Source organism: Vulpes lagopus, chromosome 18 (assembly GCF_018345385.1).
Source record: "Vulpes lagopus strain Blue_001 chromosome 18, ASM1834538v1, whole genome shotgun sequence".
In the NCBI taxonomy this organism is placed as follows: domain Eukaryota; kingdom Metazoa; phylum Chordata; class Mammalia; order Carnivora; family Canidae; genus Vulpes; species Vulpes lagopus.
The window spans coordinates 13,024,897-13,049,628 of record NC_054841.1 but is presented as its reverse complement, the minus strand read 5'-3'; the positions used below and the strand labels follow the sequence as shown (position 1 = coordinate 13,049,628).

General features: G+C 55.7%; 1 protein-coding gene across 1 annotated transcript in view; it reads right to left on the bottom strand.

Annotated features, from left to right (window-relative positions):
* SULF2 (sulfatase 2) overlaps positions 1 to 24,732 on the bottom strand; it is a 92,052-nt gene that overhangs the window by 12,632 nt on the left and 54,688 nt on the right. The window contains exons 4-10 of the mRNA XM_041732354.1: positions 22,713 to 22,967; positions 9,267 to 9,433; positions 7,528 to 7,703; positions 4,065 to 4,193; positions 2,947 to 3,003; positions 2,368 to 2,497; positions 461 to 653 (exon numbers count right to left, since the gene is read on the bottom strand). Coding sequence (XP_041588288.1) covers positions 461 to 653; positions 2,368 to 2,497; positions 2,947 to 3,003; positions 4,065 to 4,193; positions 7,528 to 7,703; positions 9,267 to 9,433; positions 22,713 to 22,967 — 1,107 coding nt within the window. The remainder of the gene's footprint in view (positions 1 to 460; positions 654 to 2,367; positions 2,498 to 2,946; positions 3,004 to 4,064; positions 4,194 to 7,527; positions 7,704 to 9,266; positions 9,434 to 22,712; positions 22,968 to 24,732) is intronic.

Below are 24,732 nucleotides of genomic sequence, written 5' to 3'. Positions count from 1 at the left end.
TCGACCGTGTCAAACAGCTCTGCCTTCCAGAAACGTCCCAGAGCCTGATCCCTTCCTTCCTGCAGCCTGGGCCGAGCACCAAGGCTTCTCGCCAGTTCTCCCAGCTGCCCTCCTGGCCCCCCCCCTCCCCCCGGCTTCTGCTCCCAACCCTGCACAGCCCACCCAAGCGGCAGCTGGAGGGTCCCTTGAACACCCAAATCTGACCTCGGCTCCTCTGCTCCCAACGTCCGAGGGCTTGCTGCAGAGGAAGGGCCGCCCTGGGCCCTCTCCCGTCCCCCTTCACAGGGAGCGTTCTCTCCCCACTGGACCGGCAGGCCCTGTGTCCCTGCTCCTAGGGGCCACCTGGCCCTGGTGACATGCGTCCACAGGACTGTTTGAAGGAGCGGATGAGCATGCCTCCTGCCCCCTCCTGCCCCTCCTACTCCCTCCTGCCCCCTCCTGCCCCCAGGGCCACACTCACTCTTCTTGAAGAGCTTCTTCCTGCGGCCAGCCAGGCTGAGCTTGTAGTCCCCGGTGTCGCAGGCACAGGTCTCACTGCCCTGCGTGTAGTACTTGGGCACCAGGTTGGAGAGGGCCCTGCCCCCCAGGCGCACGGGGCCCTTGCACTTATGCAGCTTCAGCTTCCCTGAGGCGTCCTCCACGCACTGCCACTTCTGCAAGACACGTGAGGGCCTCAGGCTCCCGGGCCTTGGTGGCCTCTGCCCACCGCTGCTATCCCCCTGGGGAGCCCCCTGCGGGTCTCGGCCTTGGCCTTCCTGGAACTGCGTGTTCAGTGATGGACGGACGCGCGTCTGCGCGGGAGGAGCACGGCAGGGACCCGGGCTGGGGAGGGCACTCCTGGAAGGGGCAGTGCCAGCACGCTTGGGGCCTCAGCCCCCTGGGGCGGCTCGGCCAGCAGGGTCACGACTGTCCCGCCCCGGGAGGTGACTGTTGGGACAGGGGTCCTGGAGGCTGTAGCTGGGGCGAGGGACGGACGCCTCCCCAGCTGCTCCGGGCCCCACCTCCAGGGATCTTGTCCTTTGGGGTAAGCAACATGCTCTGATCATGTTCTGAAGCTGCTGCTACACCCCCATCCCACCCTGGGACTGCCTGACCCCCAATCGGGGCTGGGGGGTGGGGGAGAAGCACGCTGAGGGGGACAGAACAGTCCAGGAACCAGGGCTCCTGGCCCCTCAGTCCCTGTAGCTCAGAACTGAAATTGGAACCACTTCGGGCATCTCCCCCGCATGCAGCTGCAGGACGGCAGGGCTTTCTGTTGGGGACATTTAGGGACCTTCGGGGCCAGGGCTCCAGGGCCTGGAACCTCGCTCCGCAGCAAAGGGAGCAGCATCACCCACAGCTCTTGTCCAGGGCACAGAGTGGCCTCTTCCCAGACAGTACGTCCCCCCACATGGGGTAGGGGGGCCCAGGGGCTCAGCAACAAAGGGGGGAAGGGGCACGGCCACGGGATGGCCCGGCCCTAATTCTGAGTCTAGCGAGAAGGAGCCCGAGTGTGGGGCCCGAGAGAAACCCACGGCCGCCTGGGCCTCGGAAGCCCCGCGACTGCTGGTGAGAAGGGGGACGCGGAGCCCCGCTTGCCTCGCACTAGTGGGCGGGGGACCGAGGCGGGGACGCGCGGCCTGTACCCCTTGGCCGGGCCACCCTCCCTGCTCCCTGTGCCCTTCGGCCCTGCCCTCCCGCCCCCTCCAGAGCCCGCCTCGGCCTTCCAGGCCTCAGGAAGGCCGAGCACAGACCCTTCTAACACCCGTCACAGCTCCTGCCATCTAACGTCACAGCTCCTGCCATCTTACTGTGCGGTGGCGAGGTTGTTGGCAGTTCTCCCGCAATCAACTCACTTTTTAAAAACCTCATTTATTTAAAAAGGCAACTTCCTATTTCTCATCTAACTGGAAAGCCAGGAGGAAGAGGCAGTGAAGTGACAGCAAGGGGACTAAGATCTGGGGCATCGTGTGTGTGCGGAGGCCACAGCGGCTCCGTGAAAGGGGCTGAGCAGGGGCTACGGGGAGCTGGAGCCACACTCGCCCCACACGGCACTTCTCCAACGTCTGAGTGTCACCTGTGCCACCAAGTGTCACCTGGGGTGTCACACATCAGCAAAACACCATACCTTGGAGGCCCTGACCTCACCAACTCTGTGGCCTGGAGGCCTGAGGGCCAGCCTGGGGAAGGTCAGCCTGGGAAGGGACAGCCTGGGGGAGGGATGGCCTGGGGGGGATAGCCCGGGGGAGGGACAGCCCAGAGGAGGGATAGTGGGGGCGGGGAAGGATAGCCCGGGGAGGGACAGCCTGGGGGAGGGACAGCTTGGGGAGGGATGGCCCTGAGATGGAAGGGAGGACAGGAGGCCCCGGCAGCTGCCCGCCGCCTCACCTGGCCCAGCTGCTCACAGGCCGTCTGGTACTCGGCGCGCTGACACAGGTCTTTCACGCGCTGGTATTTGGGCAGGAAGTTCTCCTCTTGAGCGTCCACCTTGTCATTGTCCCTCTTGTGGAGCAGTTTGCTGCGGGGCAGAGAGTGGGACATGCGGCTGGCCTCCACGCTCCGGAGGAGGAGGAGTGTGACCCCCCTAAAGCAGGGTACCCCAAGCGCACTGCCCCCCCCCCCGGGGGGCGCTGTCATCACGGAGGACAGGAGTCCGGCCCGGCCACACCTCCTGGTCGTTCAGAGGCTTACGATGTGGGAACTTTATAAGAAACCAAACCTCCCAGACGGCAGGAGTCGGAAGAAATTAGAGAACGTTTCAGGCCTGGTGGAGGCGGGACAACACGTCTGGAGGGACATGTGGTCTCCAGACGCAAATTCTGCGTCAACCACGGGAAGGGTGAACGGGCTTCCTTCCAGGAAGGTGTCCAGGCGGCTGCGGACACTAACTCTCCCGCCCCACGGGCGCAGGTGGGGCTGCGGGGAGCTTCCCGGGCGGGGCAGTGGGCCCCAGGACCCGGCACTCACCCTCTCTCCACCAGGAAGGAGTCCCGCCAGACCCTCATCTTCTTTTTCAAGTGAAACCTGGGAGGGAAGCACATGTCCACCTTCTCATCAATGTGGGGGCCTCACGCACCCCCCCACTCCCCAAGAAGCAGGGATGTGCCTGGGTCCACGATCGATCGGCACAGACCCAGGGCTCTGGGGGCCGTCGGGGTGAGGGGGCCCAGCGGGGTGCCGGGAGGGCCCCAGAAGCTCACAGCCCCACACTAAGCAGAGCTGCATCCTCCCTGGAGACGCAGGTCTGAAGGCACATGGGGCGGAAATGGGCGCCCCTGCTGCCCCAAATGCGCTGCTTTACGCCTGCACAGCTCAGAAAACCCCCTAGTTAAACGGAGGAAGCCCCAGGGAGGGGTCCCCCCTGCAGGGCGGCCAGATGTGGATGGGAGGTGCCAGGGCTGCAGGCGGGGAGGGCAGGTGAGGCCCCAGGCGGGGCGGCTGGCGCGGCGGCACTCACAGAGCGGCCACCAGGTGGCGCTGCTGCCACGCCAGGCCCCACGGCGCTCACCTTCCCACCGTCCAGTTACTGTTCCCATGACCGGTCCCCCTTCTGCTGCCAGGACGCCTAGGTCTGTGCGGGGCACACCAGCCGGCATTAAAGCCCTACGGCGCAGTGAGGGGCGCACAGCCCCCCCCCCCCAAATGCCCAGAGTGGGCTCCACACTCGCTGAGACGCCAGCCAGGCGCTCCACATCTCTGGGATCGTTTGCTTTGGTAAAATGGGATCATAGCAATGCCCCCTCCACCCCCCACTGGGTCACTGTGATGATCAAAATGGTAAATCCTCCACGAAGTCCTCAGAGCAAGGAAATGGCTATTGAGCGTTCACGCCTGTTGTTACGAAGTTTTACAGGGTTGTAGCCCGAGAGGGTCATCAACGGGTTGCCCTGGCCATAATCCGGAGGGGAGGATGGAACCTTAGGGAGAGAACATCCTTCTTTCCCGTGGCAGGTAAGTCGGCGGGATCGGAGACCCCAGAGCCCCAGCTCCTGACTCTTGGGGATGTGCCCCTCTCAGACCCACCAAGTGTGGGGAGCCCGGCACCCCCACCCCCCCCCCCGCACCAGCCCCGCCCCCCTCCTCACCGATTCACAGGCCGTTCTGTATCCAGCAGCTTGAGGATGGACTTCCCATCCATGTCCGAGGGGATGTCTAGACCGGCGATGTCCAGGATGGTGGGGGCCAGGTCGATGTTGAGGACGATGTGGGGATTCCTGGGGGAGAGGGGGACGACAGGACTGGGCTACCTGGGCAGTGGTGCCCAAGCCTCGCTTGGGAGAAGGGTGGCTGGAGGTATGGAAGTGGCCAGGGGCCCACGCTCTGAAGGTGGGGAAGCTGTGATCTTGTCCCTCTCCAGCACCCCAGGACTCAAGGCTCCCATCTGCAGCCCCAACTCAGTGGAGCCCCCAGCCTTCTCCACCCTGCACCCGCTGTGCCCTCCACACATACCACAGGTACCAGGATTAACAGGCCTCCACCTGGCCGCTGCTTCTGCTGGGGACGTCCTCCCTGACTCCCACTACCCGAACACAGGACTCCCACCTTTAAGAGCCACTCTAGACCTTGGACCTGCCCCCACACCTGTCTCTGAACCTCTGATGCAAACCCTGGCCCATTGCTCTTCTTGGCCAGGCCTCAGGGCCTTGGTCCTCGCTGTTCCCTCTGCTGGAACATTCTTCCTCCAGATGCCAGAGTAGCTTTCTCCCCCACCCTGAGTTCTTTGTTCAACAGTTACCACAGAAGCCCGTGACAGCCTCCGAGGGGCCCCACGACCCGTGCCCTCCAGCCTGCACACCTTTGTGTGCACCACCCCTTCACCCCCAACAGTGGGCCAAGCCAACAGGATCCAATAAAGGTGATGAGACGTCACACGGTGGGGACGTTACATGCTACACAACTTCATCTTGCCGGCTGTCCCTTTGTCTCCTTTTCCCCCCGGTTGGCTGTGAAGATGCAGGCTGCCCTAGTCCCACCAGGAGGATGCGTGGTGAATATTCTGGGAGGCAGGCGCTGTGATGTCAGGTCCTCTGCTGGCACCTGAACGACCTTCCCCGGCCCAGCCTCCAGCCCTGCAGAGTCCTGCTTGCAGCCTGAGCAGAGGACCATGCTGCGCTGGGCCGACTGCTGAGCCAGGGAAACTGCGAGATACCACAGTGTGTTGTTTACTTGCTCACTTTGTAACGCTTTGTTACGCAGCACAGATTACTATCACGAGGCCCTTCCCGGCTCCTGCCGCTGCCCTGAGGCCTCATCACCCCCATTTACTCTATATTTTACTCATATGCCTGGTTTATTGTCTGTTGCCTGTTTAGAATCTAATTGGAAAGCAGACGCTTCCGTCTGTCTTGCTCACTTCTGTATTCCCAGCACTTTTACACTTAGAATACACTGGGGCTGCTCAGGAAGGGTTAGCCTAGCAAATTCTGTTATTTATCTCTACCATGCGTCTGTCACTTCTCCCGTCTCCTGTTTCCACCTGCAGGTGTTCCCAGTGTGGTGGCAGGTGCCCCGAGGGAGGTGCTCAATGCAGGGGTTGGCCCCTGTTGAATGAATGATAGCCACGTGGCTGCACTCCCCATCCAGGTGGCTTGGTGTCCCCCACCCTATTCCCTGGAGTTGAGAGGCAGGCCTGGATTTTAGGATTTCAGTTGTCTCCTCCTCCTCCCCAGCCCAGCACCTTGTGGACACTGGACAGGTAGCCAGGTGTGCTGGGAGGGCTGCAGGGGGTGAGGCCGCATGGAGGAGGTGCCCGAGGGCGTGACAACTTAATCTGTCAGGTGGAGGGAGCTGGAGAAGACTGCTGGGTAAGCAGGCACCGAGGGGAATGTTGGCAACCAGCAGATGAGTTGGCTTGAGGGTGTCCAGCGGTCTTGCTCCCCAAGACTAGGCGGGAGGCACCCCCAGCATCCAGGCCCTGCCTGGAGGGCACAGCGCCCCGCTCCACCCAGATTCCACTATCTGATGTACTTGGTCTGGTCACTCAAGGTTTTCTATCGCCCCGGCTACTGTGATTGGTTCAGGGATGGACACGTGACCCAAGCCAGGCTGGTGAGAATCCGCCTCAAGCCTTGTTGGAACCACTGCTTGGTTTCCTAAACCGATGGCTGCGAGTCATGGTGAGTCTACCACCATGAGAGAAAAGCCTGCCTGCGAACGATGCCGATTCAGACGAAGCTGGGCTCAGAGATGGAAAATGAAAGCTTCCTGATGTGATTGTGGGACTGCTGGATTCAGCCATGCCTGAAGCCAACTAGCCTTGGACTTTCCAGTTACTTTAGTTCCCATATTCCTTTCATCTCTTTTTTATTGGGTGTGGGGAAGGGAGACCTTATCTGGCTTCTGTTTTTGCAACCAAAGGCATCCTAGCCTTCAGCCCCAAGCCTGCCATTAGCACTTTCTTTCTCTTGTCCATGTGGGGTGTGGTTTGGGGTCTTCTGAACCAGATCAGAGACTCTGAGGCTGACCACACCCGTAAGGTCAATGCCTGTAGAGTCTTTAGTGGGTCAAATTCTTTCCATTTACAGGGGAGGCTCAGGGTTGCAGAGCGGCAGGAGCAGAGGCTGCCTGGCTTAAGTTCCCAGCTCCTTCCCGGCCACAGCACGTGAGCTCGGGCAGCCTCAGCTCTGTGCGCCCCAGTAAACGGGGTCACAGCAGCGCCTACCCTGCGGGGTTGTTGGGGTGCTCACATGACTTACGCGGCAGACCCGGGCTGAAGAACAGCTGGATAAGCACGCCTCTTATCGTAGCTCTCCTGACACGGGAGCCTGAGATCCAGCAACAGGGAGGGATTTGTTGAGGTGGGCAGCGGGGAGCGACGGGCCTAGCCTTGAACCCACACAAGCCGCCTTCTAGAACTGTCTCCAAGCATTCCTTCCAAGGGATGGAAGTCAGGCCACAGAAGTGTCTTAATAGCAACTTATCTGCCTTTCAGAAAACCATTTGGGTTGGTCTCCATGCTACGGGGATCTGAGGAAGCCGCTGCTATGCCTTTCTATCCTCTCCCTGCCCTAGATGTGGCATTTTTGGGGCCAGAACATGGCATCTCAAAGGTTGGCCCAAGGACGATGCCGGTTGCGGGCCCACGGTGTCCTGGAAGGAGGATGAGAGGCAGAGTGCTTCCCTCTGCACTGTGGCCGGAGCTGGCCCCCTGACCTTGGCGGACACCCCCGACTGAGTGGCAGGGTTCCTCCCGACAGCCGTCCCATGGATCATCACGGCCAGACATGAACCAAGGCGGCTTTCCCACGCGCTGGTGGCGACGCACACGTAGCCCAGCTCCCTGACTCCCTGGCACACTGCCTCGCCACAAACAATCTGTTTTCATGGATGCTAACAGCCCCTGGTCTCTCCTTCCCCAGCAGAGGGGTAGACAATGTGTCAGCACCCACCCGGGTGACACCATCGCTGTTTCACTTGGCACCGAGGTGCACCTGCCCAAATAGCTACCCGGTTGAACCACCTGCTTCTCGCCCATCCAGGAGGCCAATGGGTTGGAGTCTCCAGGCCCCCCTGGAAATGTGGGGCCCTGGGAGGAGGTGATACACTTACAGTGAGCCAGCCTCCACGTTGGGGCCCCTCACGTAGAATGGGACCCTGATGTCAAACTCGTATGGCATGGACTTGCCCTTCACTAGGCCGAACTGACCAATGTGGTAGCCGTGGTCGGCGGTGTAGACGATGTAGGTGTTGTCCAGCTCGCCCGTCTCAACCAGCATGTTGTAGATCTGAAATGCAGGCGGGGTGGTGAGGGCACAGGGAAGGGCCGTGGGCACCGTGAGTCCTGCTGGCCGGTCCTCCCCAAGGGGGAGGAGGAGCACGTGCTCCCGGGTCCCTCCCTGGCTCTGGATTTCAGCTGCACCCCACTGCTCAAGGGGTGCATCCCCTGTGACGGATGCATTTATACCTGCAGCCTCCCCACCGCCTGTTGCTTCCTGCCCCCCTTCTTCACAGTGAATCTCTTCTATCTCTTATGCATGTTTGTGGCTCATCTTCCCCTGAGTTAGAATGGGGGCTCCTGGAGGGCTGGGGCTCCAGGAGGGCGGGGGCTCCTTCACCTTGCCGCCTGCTGCATCCCATGGCACTGGCACACAGCCAATGCTGCTGAATGAACGAATGAATGAATGAATGGCTGAAGGTGGACTGCGGCCTGGGGCAGGCATTGGTGATCTACAACAGCGCCGTCTGACAGAACGTTCTGTGGTGCTGGCAATGTCTGTATCTGTGCTGTCCCATATGGCAGCCACCAGTCGCATGTGGCTACTGAACACTTGCATGAGGCTATTGCGCCCAAGGCACTGAATTTTAAGCTGTATGGATTTTAATTAAATTTAAACAGCCATGGTGTGCCTGGGTGGCTCAGCTGGTTGCTGGTTAAGTGTCCGACTCTTGATCTTGGCTCAGGTCTTGATCTCACCGTTGTGAGTTCAAGCCCCATACTGGGTTCCACACTGTGTGTGGAGGCTACTTAAAAAAAAAATTAAATAGCCATGGATAAATAAAAAAATTTTTTTAAAAGATTTATTTATTTATTCATGAGAGACACAGAGAGATAGGCAGAGACACAGGCAGAGGGAGAAGCAGGTTCCCTGCAGGGAGCCCGATGTGGGACTCGATCCCAGGACCCTGGGATCACGCCTTGAGCCAAAGGCAGATGCTCAACTGCTGAGCCACCCGGGCATCCCTAAAAACATTTATATAACCATACGATGGAATACTGTTCAGCCATGAAAAGGAAGATGCGTGCTACCACATGGATGAATCCTGAAAATGTGATGCTGAGTGCAAGACATCAGACCCAAAAGACCTCGTAATGTGTGAATCCACTGACTGGAAGTGTTCAGAAGAGGCAGATGCACAGAGACACCAAGCAGGCTGGTGGCTGCCTAAGAAGGGTGAGGCAGCCCGGGGGGTGATGGCTAAGGGCCATGGGGCTCCTTTCTGGGGTGATGATCATGTTCTAAAGTTGACTGTGGTGACCACACAGCTCTGACAGTATATTCAAACCACCGAACAGCACATGTTGAGTGAATAATATGGTATGTGAATTATATCTCAAAGCTGCTAAAAAATGTGAGAAGCCCCACGTGGCTGCCGTTCCAAAAAGAACAGACCTGGCAGGGAAGTGTCACGAAGGCAGAGGCCCTGTCAGGACTGCTCACGGCCACTTCCCCGGGCCATCACACTGTTTGCTCATTCTGCCTCCGTCTCCCTTCCTCTGCTGCCGATGACACTCTGAACCGGGTGAGGTTGGGGAGGGCTTGGAGCGTCGGGGGGTGGTGGTGGCCTACCGTCTCCATGGAGTCGTCCACGGACATGAGGGTCTGCAGACGCTTCCGCTGCAGCATGTTGGTGAACTCCATGTGGATGGGCTTCATGGGCCCCGTGTAGCGCATGATCCAGTGCTTGTCGGGGTTGGGCGCGTAGTTGTAGCTCGGCGTGCTGTGGGCAAACATGTGCCCAAGTCAGGCCAGGTGTGGGCTCACCTGCAGGCCCCAGGTCCCCAGCCCCCCAGGTCCCTAAGTCCCCAGGTCCCCAGCCTCCCAGCTCCCCAGCCTCCCAGGTCCCCAAGTCCCCAGCCTCTGAGGTCCTGAGGTCCTTAGGCCCCCAGGCCCCCAGGTCCCCAGCCTTCCAGGTTCCCAAGTTCCCAGGTTCCTAGCCCCCCAGTTTCCCAGCCTTCCAGGTCCCCAGCCTCCCAGCTCCCCAGCCTCCAAGGTCCCCAGGTTCCCAGCCTCTGAGGTCCCTAGGCCCCCAGGCCCCCAGGCCCCCAGCCTTCCAGGTTCCCAGGTTCCTAGCCCCCCAGTTTCCCAGCCTTCCAGGTCCCTAGCCCCCCAGGTCCCCAGGCCCCCAGCCCCCCAGATCCCCAGCCTCCCAGGTCCCCAGCCACCTAGCCCCCAAGTCCCTAGCCCCATAGGTCCCCAGCCCCCCAGGTCCCCAGCCTCCCAGGTCCCCTGGTCCCAGCCCCCCAGGTCCTCAGCCTCCCAGGTTCCCAGTCTTCCAGGTCCCCAGCCCCCTAGGTCCCTAGTCCCCCAGTTTCCCAGCCTCCCAGCTCCCCAAGTCTCCAGGTCCCCATCCTCCCAGGTCCCTAGCCCCTTAGCCCCCCAGGTTTCTAGCCCTCCATCCCAACCTCCCAGGTCCCCATCCCCCCAGGTTCCCAGCCCCCCAGTTCCCCAGCTTCCCAGCCCCCCAGTTTTCTAGCCTCCCAGGTCCCCAAGTCCCTAGGTCCCCAGCCTTCCAGGTTCCCAGCCCCCCAGGTCCCCAGCCCCCAAGGCCGCAGCCCCCCAGCCTCCCAGGTCCCCAGCCTCCCAGGTCCCCAGCCCCCCAGCCCCCCAGCCCCCCAGCCTCCCAGGTTCCCAGCCCTCCAGGTCCCCATCCCCCCAGCCCCCCAGGTCCTAGGCCTAGGCCTCATGTCTCGGGGGAGCATCCTCCTGCCCCGTGGTGGCCCATCAGGGTCTCTGCTACCCCTTACATCAGCACTTCTGCAGCACACGGTGTGCCTGTGGGAGGACCGGGGGTCACCCAGCCTTACGTAACCCCAAGCTACTCAGTGAGGTCAATGCCTCTGACTTGGGCTCTGCCAGCCTCCCTGCCCAGCCCTGGGGGAGTCCCCTAGCACCTCCCCAGAACCGGCTCTGCTCCAAGGAGAGGACAGGCTCAGGGGGAGAGCCTGCCCGGCACGGCCCGCCCTCCAATTCCCGAGCCTAGTGCTGATTTGCAGGGTCCCTCGGGCAAGAGTTATTGTGATTAGGGCACGACTGCAGAGTTTCCTTCTGTAATAGATTTAAAAAAAAAAAAAAAGAAAGAAAGAAAGAAAGAAAAAGGACGTTGGCTAAACCATCAGGTCAACACTAGTCACGGATGTGGGGCCGAAAGCGTGAGGACGGCCCTGAACACCTGTCACAAATAGTCTTCCCGTTTGCTCTTATCACCTGTTTGCGGAGGAGGAAACAGAAGGTCAGAGACGTTCGGGGACCTGCCCACGGTCTCAGCACGCGGGCGTTGGAGCTGGGGACCCCGCGACCTCTGCCCTGGGGACCGCTGCGGTGACGCATCACCCCGAACGAATCACCAGATCCTCCGGCTTCCGTGGAGCAGCGGCCTCGGCCTCGTACCACGTGCTGGGCCAGCTCGAAGGGCGGCCTCCTACCATCTCCTTAACACTCGGCCCGGGAGCAGGTGCCACCTTCCCTGCCCCAGGGCACGATCCCACCACAGCCGAGCTGGGGTCTGAACTCCAGGCCGCTGCCTCCCAGTCCCCCAGCGAGGAGACCCTCCCACCCATCAGTGCTCGGCCCTAACTTTGGCCAAGTCACTCCTGCTGGAGCCTGGAGCAGCCGAAACACACAGGTGAATCTGGTTCACGGTTTTGGAAGTTTCCAGGGCATTCCGGTCATCCAGTACCCTGTCCCAAACCCAGAGCCCCTCTGCGCGGCTCAGCTCATGCCAGGCCCCAGGATCTGAGCTCCCCCACACCCCACCAACGTGTGGGGCGTCCTGGGTGGGGTCCCCCACAAAACCGGGGATCCTTCGCGCTACTCTGGTTCCCGTCAGATCTCACCCCCTCCCCAGGCAAGGCTGAAAATAAAGGTTGAGTTTCCACTGCCTCAAGACAGAAGGCTTTTCAAAATAGCCAGGAAGGGGGTGGGGGGGGTGGGGGACAAGCAGGCACACAGACCTTGCAGGGAGGGCGTGGAGCTCCCTCATGCCTCGCCTGCCCTGCTAGGACAGCCCCGGCCTCTCTGACAGGAGAATACCAGAGTGTTCGGGGAGGTCAGGGAGGTCAGGAAGGTCAGCAGCCTTCAGGCGGCAGCTCTGGGCAGCCTGAAGGTTATGGGGACCCGTTGCTACGGGCTGACTCACAAGCCTTGAGATTCCTTCTGGGCTTTGCTTTGAGTCCCTGGCTGGTCTCCCGCTGCTAAATCCAGCCCGGCCCCCAGCCTCCTTTGATTGGGAGCAAGGCCTTGCTCTCCTGTGGGCCGGCTTAGGGCCTGACCCCCATGTAGAACATTCGGAGGAACAACCCCCCCCCCCCCGCCCCCGCCCCAGTTCCTGGGGTCTGCTGGGGGCAGAGGCAGACACGGCCCTCAGAGCTGTTTGGAAAATTGTTCCCGGAGGCCCAAGGGGCCGGATTCCAGGATGTAATTTTGAGCAATCATCTCTGAATCTATTAGATTCTATTAGGCTGGTGTCTGTCCTCCAGAACAGCGAGGGGTGGGTTTGTCAGGAGCCTGCAGAGGAGTGATTTCCAAGCCCTGTCCCTGAGCCCTCTTCTGGAGCAGGGGTGGGGGGTGGGGGAGCACGCTCAGAAGGCCACTGTCTGCTTGCCTGTCACCTGCATGAGGCCAGGCTCCTCTGGGGAGGAGGCCACATTTTCACAAGAACCCAGCCGCTTGCCAAACAAAGAGGGGAAAGCCTCACCTCCTCAAGAATCTGAGGAATGTCTGGTGTGTTCACAACAGGGCCCCTAAGGCGAAGGCGAGCACCCCCTCTGCTCTGGGGGGGGGGGCAGTGGGAGGAGGATCTTGTCCCCCAGCCCCTCCCTGTGCATCTGGAGCCCAGGCAACCTGATACCCACCTTGAACCCACCACAGGATGCCACACCTCAAAGGGAGCTCTGGGGGCCAGTGGGGGTCGGGGTGTGTTTGAGGGATGTCACTGGGAAGTAACAGCACAAACAGGTGCAAGCAGGGGATGTGGGAAAGGTGAGACCCACTTAGATGACGGGCAGGTGAGGGAGGAGCTGGGGGAAAAGGAATGAGGGGAAGTTGAAGGCTTTAAAAGCTCAGCTAAGAAGCTGAGATCTGCCTGAACTCTTCTTGAACTGCTAAAAGCCTTTTGTTGCTAATCTCTCGAGAAGGTAAGGAGTTCCTGAAATCTACCTTCTGCTCCATGGGAGCAGCTCTGTCCAAATGATCCCTTCCAAAATGTGATATTATTTTAGAGAAGAAAAAGTCAAGAAGTGGCTACAGCTTCTACCCTGAAGTGAACTGCATGACAGGTACACAGGCGTGCCTGTGCTTCTAAGACACCTTCAGGGACACCTGTGCACTGTACCAGATGCACGAGGATGGCCACTGCAGTGGCGTTTAGGATTTCTTTTTAAAATACCTTATTCATTTATTTGAGAGAGCAAGAGAGAGAGAGAGAGAGAGAGCACGCACATGGGCAGGAGGGAGCAGGAGAGGGAGAGGGAGAAGCAGGCTCCTTGCTGAGCAGGGAGCCCGACATGGGGCTCGATTCCAGGACCCTGGGATCATGACCTGAGCTGCTTTCAGCTTAACCAACTGCCACCCAGGCGCCTGGCATTGAGCTTTTTAAAAGCTCCCAGGGGTTCCAATGAGCAGCCAGGACTGAGAATCACTGGTCTAGAGGAAGCGTTCGAGGCAGAGGAAAGGACAAATGCAGGGACTCTAAGGCAGGAAAGGAGCATGTGAGTCTTTGAGGGATGTCACTGGGAAGTAACAGCACAAACAGGTGCAAGCAGGGGATGTGGGAAAGGTGAGACCCGCTTAGATGACGGGCAGGTGAGGGAGGAGCTGGGGGAAAAGGAATGAGGGGAAGTTGAAGGCTTTAAAAGCTCAGCTAAGAAGCTGAGATCTGCCTGAACTCTTCTTGAACTTGCTAAAAGCCTTTTGTTGCTAATCTCTCGAGAAGGTAAGGAGTTCCTGAAATCTACCTTCTGCTCCATGGGAGCAGCTCTGTCCAAATGATCCCTTCCAAAATGTGATATTATTTTAGAGAAGAAAAAGTCAAGAAGTGGCTACAGCTTCTACCCTGAAGTGAACTGCATGACAGGTACACAGGCGTGCCTGTGCTTCTAAGACACCTTCAGGGACACCTGTGCACTGTACCAGATGCACGAGGATGGCCACTGCAGTGGCGTTTAGGATTTCTTTTTAAAATACCTTATTCATTTATTTGAGAGAGCAAGAGAGAGAGAGTGTGTGAGTGCAAGCAAGCACATGCACAAGCAGGGGGAGCAGCAGGAGGAGGGAGAGGGAGAAGCAGGCTCCTTGCTGAGCAGGGAGCCCGACATGGGGCTCGATTCCAGGACCCTGGATCATGACCTGAGCTGCTTTCAGCTTAACCAACTGCCACCCAGGCGCCTGGCATTGAGCTTTTTAAAAGCTCCCAGGGGTTCCAATGAGCAGCCAGGACTGAGAATCACTGGTCTAGAGGAAGCGTTCGAGGCAGAGGAAAGGACAAATGCAGGGACTCTAAGGCAGGAAAGGAGCATGTGAGTCTTTGAGGGATGTCACTGGGAAGTAACAGCACAAACAGGTGCAAGCAGGGGATGTGGGAAAGGTGAGACCCGCTTAGATGACGGGCAGGTGAGGGAGGAGCTGGGGGAAAAGGAATGAGGGGAAGTTGAAGGCTTTAAAAGCTCAGCTAAGAAGCTGAGATCTGCCTGAACTCTTCTTGAACTTGCTAAAAGCCTTTTGTTGCTAATCTCTCGAGAAGGTAAGGAGTTCCTGAAATCTACCTTCTGCTCCATGGGAAGCAGCTCTGTCCAAAATGATCCCTTCCAAAATGTGATATTATTTTAGAGAAGAAAAAGTCAAGAAGTGGCTACAGCTTCTACCCTGAAGTGAACTGCATGACAGGTACGACAGGCGTGCCTGTGCTTCTAAGACACCTTCAGGGACACCTGTGCACTGTACCAGATGCACGAGGATGGCCACTGCAGTGGCGTTTAGGATTTTCTTTTTAAAATACCTTATTCATTTATTTGAGAGAGCAAGAGAGAGAGAGTGTGTGAGTGCAAGCAAGCACATGCACAAGCAGGGGGAGCAGCAGGAGGAGGGAGAGGGAGAAGCAGGCTCCCCGCTGAGCAAGGAGCCCAATGAGGGACTCGATCTGAGGACCCTGAGATCATGCCCTGAGCTGAAGGCAGACGCTTCACCAACTGAACCACCCGGGCAGGCCTGCAGTTTTTACAAAGCAAAAATGTATCACGGTGACCAGCAACAGGAACGTGATTAATGAATTTACGCTGCTTTCAAACTACGCAGTGCTGTGCAGACATTACTGGGAAGCAGATCTGTAGTTGCTGAGGTGGGAAGTTGTACCGAAGTTATGCTGCTATGGGAAAGAGCGAGCTCCTTTCAAACCAGGAAGGTCCCGTCTTTCTGTGGGGAGGGAGGGAGGGAGGCAGGGTGGAGAGGAGAAGCCAAACCCCTAACTTCATATGCTTTTGAGCACCAAGGAAGAATCTGGAAGGACAGATATCAGAGTGCTAGCTGGGGTCTGGGATAAAGGGAGAGAAGGGGAGAAAATCACTTGCTACTCTGTATTATTTTCCTGGAATACTTTTTATGACTAATTTTGGGCAGTGTAAAAAAAAAGGTTTTATATGGGGGTTCTGCAGAACCTATTACATAAAAAACCATTACATGTCACTTGACTCCAAGAGCTTCTGCTGCCCTTGTGAAGCATGACCTGAGGGGGCAGGGAAGGTTCTTAAAATGACAGAGGCAACTATGGAAGTGACTGAGAGCCCAGAACACCTGCTGCCCCCCGCCGGTGGGGAACGGGGCGGAGGGCTCCCGCCCTCTGGAATAAACCCATCTTCACTGCCTGGCTTTGGAACTATACGCTTGCTTGGCTGTGATTAAACATGCTTTTCAAAAAAGCCACCAGAAACATCCATTTGCAGGAAAGACATACGATGCAATGATACAGTACCCAAAAAGAACAAACCTGCGAGGCTTGTCCCCTGCACATGGACAAACCTCGCAGACCTGACCCCGAGTGAGGAAAGCAGGCTGTAGGGGGACACGCAGGACACGCCATTTAGATGCAGGCGAGAACCACACTGGACGGCATACCTTGTTCGAGGGATCTGCATGTGGAATAACAGAATGAAGGCATCCGTGGCAATCGGCAGGGGACTGGCTAGCTCCCTGGGAGGGGGCGGGCCAGGCAGGGGACCCCAGAGGGTGACTCGGGGGCTCCTCTAGCCGGTGCTATCACGTGTTCAGAAGCGTGTGTGGCGTGATTACTGTGCCTGCCTCTCAAGGCTGGCAGGAGGGTTTCAAGTGCTACGAGATGTGAAGCTCTCGACAGGGTACGCTGCACGTCGCCAGCTCTTGATAAGTCAGCTAGCACTGGCTGTCTTGGTGGTGTGGCACGTTTTCCGCATATCTGAGAGCCACCCACCCTTCTGGGTCCTCCTCAAAGTCACTCCTACGCTGGCGCAGCCTTTGCCAACCTCCGCTGGTCGCAACGGGGCGTCTGCTGTGACATGTGGCACGCTGCACACCCACTCCCCCCAACCATCCATGTGGATTGGGACCCTGCCCTTACTCTAGGGGCGGGCAGTGAGCCCCAGGCTGACCAATGGGGACACGCTGTCTCTCTGGCCACGACACTCGAGTCAAGTCCAGGCATCAGAGTGGGGGCGAGGGGGCCTCGGCCAGGGTGGTGGAGTGGCACTGTCATGTGGTGGAGTGGCAGATTCTATAGACAGGATGTGTGCACTGGCTGCACGTGGGGGAGGAGGGGTGGTCACCCCCCACCCCCACCCCCCTCGCGCCCTGCCACCTGGTTTCTGGTTTGGGTGAAGGCTACAGAGATGGGGTTCTGGGAGAAAGAGGAGTCAGGGTGAAGGCAGGAGTGCTAAGTCCAGTTCTGGACAAGTTGAGCTGGGTGCCTGGGTCAGCCATGAAGGAGTCAGGGAAGTGCGTTGTTAACAGGAAGCACTGGTGAGAAGTGGAGGGGAACAAGCAGGCTAAAAGGTGAATTTTCTAGAACCTGGAGATCAGCTAACAGATAATGAGGAACTCACCTCTCTGCCCCCTTCAGCCCTACACCAGGCCTATTCCCACTCCCTAGGTGAGGTGCTAGACTTTCCCCCGGTGCACCCCTGACCATGCCTGTGCAGGTGAGTGGAGATGCCAGGTTCTGGGGACCTCCCCCCTAACTGGAGCTGAGCAGCCACAGCTGTGTCCCGCCTTCCCTCTCCGTCGTGACCTCCAACTGACTGTGATCAGTAAACCAAGAAGGGGGTGCCTGGGTGGCTCAGTCGGTTAAGCATCTGCTTTCAGCTTGGGTCATGATCCTGGGGTCCTGGGATCCATCCCTGATCCTTGCTCAGCTGGGAGCCTGCTTTTCCCTTTCTCTGCATGACTCTCTCCCTGCTTTGTTCTGTCAAATAAATAAATAAAATCTTAAAAAAAAAAAACCAAACAAACCAACCAAGAAGAACCCAGAGCATCTGTGGGGATTGCTAATCTGCGGCTCTGGGCAAAAGCATCTCTTTTCTCCAACTAGTTATTTAGCTGAAGAAGCATGTGGGTGTGGGGCCGCTCCTGGGGAGCTTGGCGACAGGACAGCTTGGCCTGTCTCATGCCCTGCCTCGCTCTTCAGGCTTGGCCTTTGCCACCATTTCTCATTTATGTGCTCACTTAACAAATACTTGTTGGGTGCCTGTTCCCAGGGCACCCGGCTTCCTGTTAAGGGCTTGGATTGTGGTCACAGGTCCATGTCCCCATGGTGATCAGAGTCCTGAGCAGGGTATGGACAAGCATTCTCATTAGCAGTAACAAGGCAGGAGACCGGGGAGGGCCAGGAGGTTTTCACTCACTCAGAATTACCTCTGGCTGCTGGGGGTAGGGACAGAGCCTGTAAGGACAAGAGAGGGGACCATGGCTGACATGATGGGAAGCTCCTCTTCTTGCCTGGACCTGGGTGCCTGGAGAGACGTGTCCCATGGGTGCCTCCTGGGAGATCCTCACACTTCTGCCCCATGGAAGCTGGTGGTTCTACCTCTTGTCTGATAAGCCAGCTCACCCCAAATCTCTCAGGGCATCTCCCCAACATGGAGTCTCCTGGCTCCCAGGACTAGTTAAATTTTCTGCTTGGGAAGCCCACATGAGCTGCTTCAGGGCTGTGCCTTGAGAACGATGGCTTCGCTCCTGAGACCTGGTTTGAGGGCAGGGAGGGGGCAGCCCTCGAGCCCACTCTTGATATTCTCTTCCCTTGGAAGTCACTCTGTAACAGACGGTTTTCTGAGCCGCTGGCTTCCCAGGCAGCAGGTCTAACTTTTATTCTGAATCATCACACTGATCCTGCACCCGTGGGGGCTTCTACAGCAGTTCGTGTTCAAGAGAGATTCTCATCGCTTTAAGGAGCAATCATGTTTCATGAGACTGAGGGCTCCGGAGCCGGAAACTCTGGGTTTGCACCCCAGCTTTTCCACCTGCTATCTGTGGGCCAACCACTCAGCTTTCTGCACCTCGGTCTCTGCATCTAAAAAATGGGCCTGGTAACAGTCCCTTCTTCAGATGGTGGTGCGAGCATCTGACGAGTGAAGAAAGCACTTGGCAAGGAGCCCGACACTGAGAAAACCCACAATGAACACTGGCTCTTATTATTGTCATATGTTTGCTCAACGGACCTTCACGACAACTCTGGGAAGTAGACGCTGTGCCCATTTCACAGATGGGGAAACATCACAAAACCAACAAGCAATGCACTCGCAGCTAGACCTCAAGCCTTTGTATTTTTTGCCTGCTCTGTCACTTTTCCCCCCAGAAACAAGATTAATAATGAGTAGATGGTGGTTCACACTAAGCACCAACAAACCTTGTCTGTAGAGGGTCAGCTAGGAAATGTGAGGCTCTGCAGCCAGATGTCTCTGTTGCAACTACTGCTCACGGTCTCTGTTCGGGAAAGCAGCCACCACGGAAATGAATGGCCATGTCTGTGCTGCTAAAACTGGAGGCCCCGCTAAATTGTAAATTTCACATCATTTTTTCACCTGTCACGAAAGCTGTTCTTTTTTTTTTTTTTTTCCCAACTAGTTAAAAAATGTGAAAACCATTCCTAAGCTCAAAGTTTCAACAAAAACCCTTGGCAGGCAGGTCAGGCAGGTCTTGGCCCACGGGCCCTAGTTCAGAGAATGGATTTGGAAACCAGATGGCCCGGGGTTTGAATCCTGCTTTACCACCTACTAGCTGTGTGGTCAGTGAGACCACAGCCTCTGTGTGCCTCAGTTTCCTTAGGTGCTGGTCGTGAAGAGTAAGAGCATATACCATGTAGGCTATGGTGAGAAATGCACGGGTTAATTCAGGTAGAATGATTCCAACAGACCTGCAGCATGTTACACCTCGGTAAGTGCTACTCGTTACTCCTTAAGAATCACACGCCTGTGTTTTCCATGTGAAGATGAAAACAGTAGAAGCAAATGTGCTTTCCTTTCATTACTCCTCACCCCTGCTTCTGCTCTTGGCCCCCTTTGTCCTTTACCAGGAAGTATTTTCTCGGCTGCATTGTTACATGTGTTGTAGTACTGCTTTATGCATCTTTTTTTATTTTTTAAGATTTTATTTATTCATTCATGAGAGACAGAGAGAAAAAGAGAGAGAGAGAGAGAAGGAAGGGGAAGGAGGGAGGGGAGGGAGGGAGGACTAGAGGGAGGGAGGGGGGAGGGAGGAGAGAGGCTGTAAATGGAGCTGAAGAGAAGAAAACCAAGCTTAGAGGAGAAACCACCCTCTTAAGATTTTGTCTGAGCCCCTGGATCGAGCCACATCTGATGTCATTACTACTGGACCAGTTAAATCAACTGACAGGTTTCCTCTTCAGTCGAGCCATTCTGAGATGGGTTTCTGTTCATAAGCCACCAAGAGAGGCCAGTCTGATTCAAGAAAGGTTAAGTCCTGTAGTTTAGGGCACTCGGGGAAGGATTCATGAAAGAGAAGATGGATAAGACTTGATCCAGTTCAGGGCAGGAGAGCACTAGTAAAGATCTGGAGATGGTTGTAATAAGCAACAAGGCTGGTCTGGTTGAACTGGCTTATACTGGGGATGCTGAAATAGGAGACGGGGCTGACATGTCCATGTGCTTGTGCGTGCACACACCTGTGCTCCTACACTGTGGTGTGGCCTTCCGGCTTTAATCATGTGCCATCACTTCACAGTTAATAACACACCTCCACATCCCAGACTGCATGCACCTGGGTCTGTTTTTGTTCATCCTTGGACAGCAGCACCTGGCACAGTGCCTGGCACATAGCAGGCTCTCCATAAAGAGTTGTTCATGAGTAATGTAACCAGATCCAGCTAGTCCACTCACGCATGCGATTGCTGGGAGGGCTAGGAACACCACACATAACAAAACACCCAGCCCCGCTGCTTGGACCACCATAGGTGCTCAGTGAGTAGATGTGCACATTATTAGGTAAGCGGTGGCATGCCTATTTTCCAGATTTGGGAACTGAGCCTCTCAGGAGTAGGGAGCATAAGCAAGGGCACATAATATGTGTCAAGGTGGGGCTCTGAACCCCAGTCCTCTAACCTCAAGAGAGAATCTCAGTGTCCAGTCCCTGGAGGGCAGCAGGCAGCTGGCAGCGGGCAGCACACCAGGTGGGCCGACAAGGCTGTACTTCCATGGGTCAGGTTGGGTCTGGCCATCAGGCACACTTGATTCATGCAGGATGTTAGAAAAGTCTGAGTGACTTGCCAATATTTAAAAATCAGGGGGTGGGAGGTGGGCGGGGGGTGGGGGTGACTGGGTGACAGGCACTGAGGGGGCCACTTGATGGGATGAGCACTGGGTGTTATTCTATATGTTGGCAAATTGAACACCAATAAAAAATAAATTTATAAAAAAAAATAAAAAAAATCAGGAGGTTTCACATGAAAACATGCATAAATTTGTAGCTTCTGGTGAAAAATCAGAAAACCTGGCCATTTTGGGCCCCCTTTCCACATGGGACTGAGAAGTCTGATCTGAGCTGGCTGCCCCCTCCTACACAGATACATGCTCCATAGTCCCCACTATTCTCGACTGTCCCCTCTTGCTCCCAGCTCGCTATCCTGTGTGTATGTGACTACTTAGCCCCTGGTGATATCTGCCCGGCGGGGTCGGGGGAGGGACCTTGTGCAGCGATTCAGAGAGAGATGAACTAGGGAGGAGTCATCATTCTAAGCCAGAGAGCCCTGGGTATGACAGGTGCCAGGCCCAGGGCTAGTGGCAGTGACAGTGCAGAAGAGAGAGGGAAGGGAAGAATGGGGGAAAGAACTGATCCAGAAAGCTATGGGGGATGCAAAGGTTGCTTTGAAGATTTAGTTGGGACAGGAATATTTGTTGGTCTCCAGGTTTTTTTTTTAATAGTTTAGATGAGACATCACTGTCAATCTCTCCTCCTTCGTCCTCCTTCCCCCTCCCCATTTAAGCCAGGAATCAGCAAACTATGGCCCCTTGGCCAAACCAGGCCCACTGCCTGTTTTTATAAATAAAGTTTTATTGGAACTAGTCAAGCTTATTTGTTTCTACATTACCTGCGGTGGCTCGTACACTGTAATAGCAGACTTACGTAGTCGCAACAGAGACTGTATGGCTTATAAAGCCTAAAATATTTGGTACAGGGTCTTCTGTAGAGGTTTGCTGTCCTGATCTGAACTCCTGTGTATTGCTGTGTAGAAGGGGCCCTTCTGATGCTCTACGTGTATTAACTTATGTGATCATCAAAAACCTTTCTAATAAAACCACAATGGAATACCGCTATACCCCAGTAAAACAGCCCAATAAAAAAGACAATACCAGTGTTAATGGGGAATGTGAAGGAACTGGAACATTAGAACATTCCTGGCTGGGGATGTAAACTGGTTCAACCATGCAATGTATCCTGTGTCCCAGCAATTCTACTCCCAGGCGTGTAACCAAAAGCAAAGAGTCTACACAAAGCCACGTGTAAGGATGTTCACAGTAGCCTGATTCTTAACAGGCCCAAACTGGAGACAACGAAAATGTCCATCAGGTGTTGAATGGATTCCTACTTACCATCTGTGTAACAGAATGCTACACAACAAGGAAGGGGACACTGCTGACTTGGGCAGACACAGGGATGGCTCTCACAGGTGTCAGGCTGAGTGAAAAAAGCTCGACCCAAAAGAGCACACACAACATGATCCAGGCAAAACCAATCCATGGTGATGGAAGTTGGAATACAGGTTACCTCGGGAGTGGGGGTTTTGACTGCATAGGTATATAAGGGAGCCTTCTGGGGGCTGGAAATGCTTTGTATCTTGACCTGGGTGGCATACCCATATATGGAAATTCCCTGAGCTGTCCACTTAAGATCTGTGCACTCTATCTTATATAAAACAAATTAGCAGGACTAGAAAAACCATGACATGGGGCGCCTGGGTGGCTCAGTGGTTGAGCATCTGCCCTTGGCTCAGGTTGTGATCCCAGGGTCCTGGGATCGAGTCTCACATCGGGCTCCCTGTATGGAGCCTGCTTCTCCCTCTGCCTGTGTTTCTGCCTCTCTGTGTCTCTCATGAATAAATAAATAAAATATTTAATAAAAAAAAAAAAAAAAGAAAAGCCATGACATGGAAAACAAACAAGTTGAGGCTTAATCACACAATGGAATGCTACACAAGAGTGAAGCCCCACGTGACAACATGGATGTGAAGCAAAAGGAGCCGGACACAGAATTCGTGTGTCATGCTGCAAGTCTGAGCCATGGCTGTCCCTATGGGAGGGTGTTTGGTGGAAGGAGGGGCTTTGGGGGCAGGCAGTGAAACTGTGCTTCTTGACCTAGCACACTAGCAGGTGCTGGTGACATTTGCCTGTTCAGTTGGTGAAAATTCATTGAACTGGACTGTTCTCGCACTTTCTGTGAGAATATTCTGTTTCAGCATATTGTGAACAAAGCTCTCAGAAACAGAGACTATTATATGAGAGATGAAAATAGGAAGCAGAAGATGCACGTAGCTGGCTTGAGATCACTCATTTAGGTCAGTGTCACCATCCGAAGCCAGGTAGTTAAGCTCCCTTGTCACGCTCCTAACTGCCCCCCTACCCCCCGGCTGGCGACAGGCAGCACTTACCTTGGAGTAGTCAAAGCCGTGCTTCTCCTTCACCCCGTTCCGACAGAGTGTGTAGTTATAAAAACGAGAGTTTTTAAGGAGGCCGACCCACTCCTTCCAGCCAGGCGGTACATAGGAGCCATTGTATTCGTTAAGATACTTCCCGAAGAAAGCTGGAGGGGGAGAAGGATCATGAGGCCACGTGAGAAAGCAGAGAGCAAAAGTCTCCTCTGTCACCCGACCACCACTGTGGTGTCCCCAAGGCGTGGAAACAGGGATACCCTCTGAGCCATGGAGTCCTTTGAAAAGACCCCTGACCTGCTTCTCAAATTTTTTTTTTTAAGATTTTATTTATTTATTCATGAGAGACAGAGAGAAAAAGAGAGAGAGAGAGAGAGAGAGAGAGAGAAAGAGAGAGAGAGAGAGAGAGAGAGAGAAAGAGATCCTGGGTCTCCAGGATCACGCCCTGGGCCAAAGGCAGCGCTAAACCACTGAGCCACCCGGGCTGCCCTCAAATGTTTTTATGTGCATAAAATACATTGGATCTCAGAGAAAATAAATTATTTTGACGTATAGTTATCTTAAACATTAAAAGAACTTGTCTCTGTAGTAACATGACCCTTTAAAAAATATAGTACCCTGCGAAGAGTAGTAATTTCAAAGCAATGGTAAGTGAAGATATTTTATTTTGGGATATCTGCCACACTGCCATGGAATATCACAGTATCAGTGATTTCTCCAGATGACAAAATTACGGCTTCTCTTGTGCTATGGTCCATGGCCTCCCTTCATAATCGAAGCCACGGCTAAGTTACGACACAGGTGCGTAAACATAAGAACATGATTCTTTCCCATTCTTTCCGACGGGCCCCTTGAACTCTCTCTACTACACGGTGACCGGAGTGCCTAACATCAGAACACGAGCGATACCAAATGTTGCTGGGGACGTGGAGCAACTGGGACTTTACACCCAGCCAGGGGACGTGCAGCCTGGTCCATCGCCCGTGGGAGGCTGACCGGACAGTGTCTGCTGAACTTGGACACCCTCATGCCTTCCGACGGGCGATCTGAACCCAGGGTATTTACTCAGCAGTAAGGCATCCATTCATTCACCAGGCATGAGCAGGACGTGCTCAGAGTAGCTCTGCTCGTGATAGCAAATAACTAGAACACGCCAGCTGTCCATCAACCAAAGCACGGGGTTGGCTCCGCTGCTGGGTATTTGTGTAGCGGAATACCACGCCCGGACAAGAAAGAATGGACCGGGGTCATGTTCAATAACCCAGATGCATCTCAGCCACCTAATCACGTTAAGAGAGATAAACCAGATATGAAAGAATGCTGTATGATCTCACGTATACGATGTTCAGAAAGAGGCAAAACAGATCTCTGGTGCTGGAGAACAAGCAGTGGTTACCGAGGGCCATGGGCGTGCTTCTCGGGGGACGGCCTTGCCCTATTTCCTGCTGGAAGCACCCACGAAACCCCACTGGCCTGGATGTTCACGAGCAGTGAGTGTCTCCACGTGCACATTTCACGCCAGCAACAGAGCTTATGTAAAGATCACCCTGATTCATCGCGAAGGGGATCTACTCCCAAACTATGTGGGTGAAGCAAGATCTTCTTTACGATACTTTCTCGTTCTTTTCCTTTCCCATCAAGCAAGTGTGATCTGTAATAATGACCACCTATAGGACCATTTTTAAGAAATGGAAACATCTGTGAGCGTTTTCCCAGAGACGGAGGCCCCTTGCTGGCTCTCTGCTTTGGATGAGGACCCTGGGGCTCTGAGACCCACAGGAGCTGGTGCTGAGAGCACGAGAAGGTGAGAGTTCCAGATGGGTGAAGGGAGTGAGAGAGATCTCGCCAGCAGAGGGCTTAGCGCCGGGCCTGGCAAACTGTGAGCGTTCAGTGGGCGCCAGTTCAGGGCCCAAGATG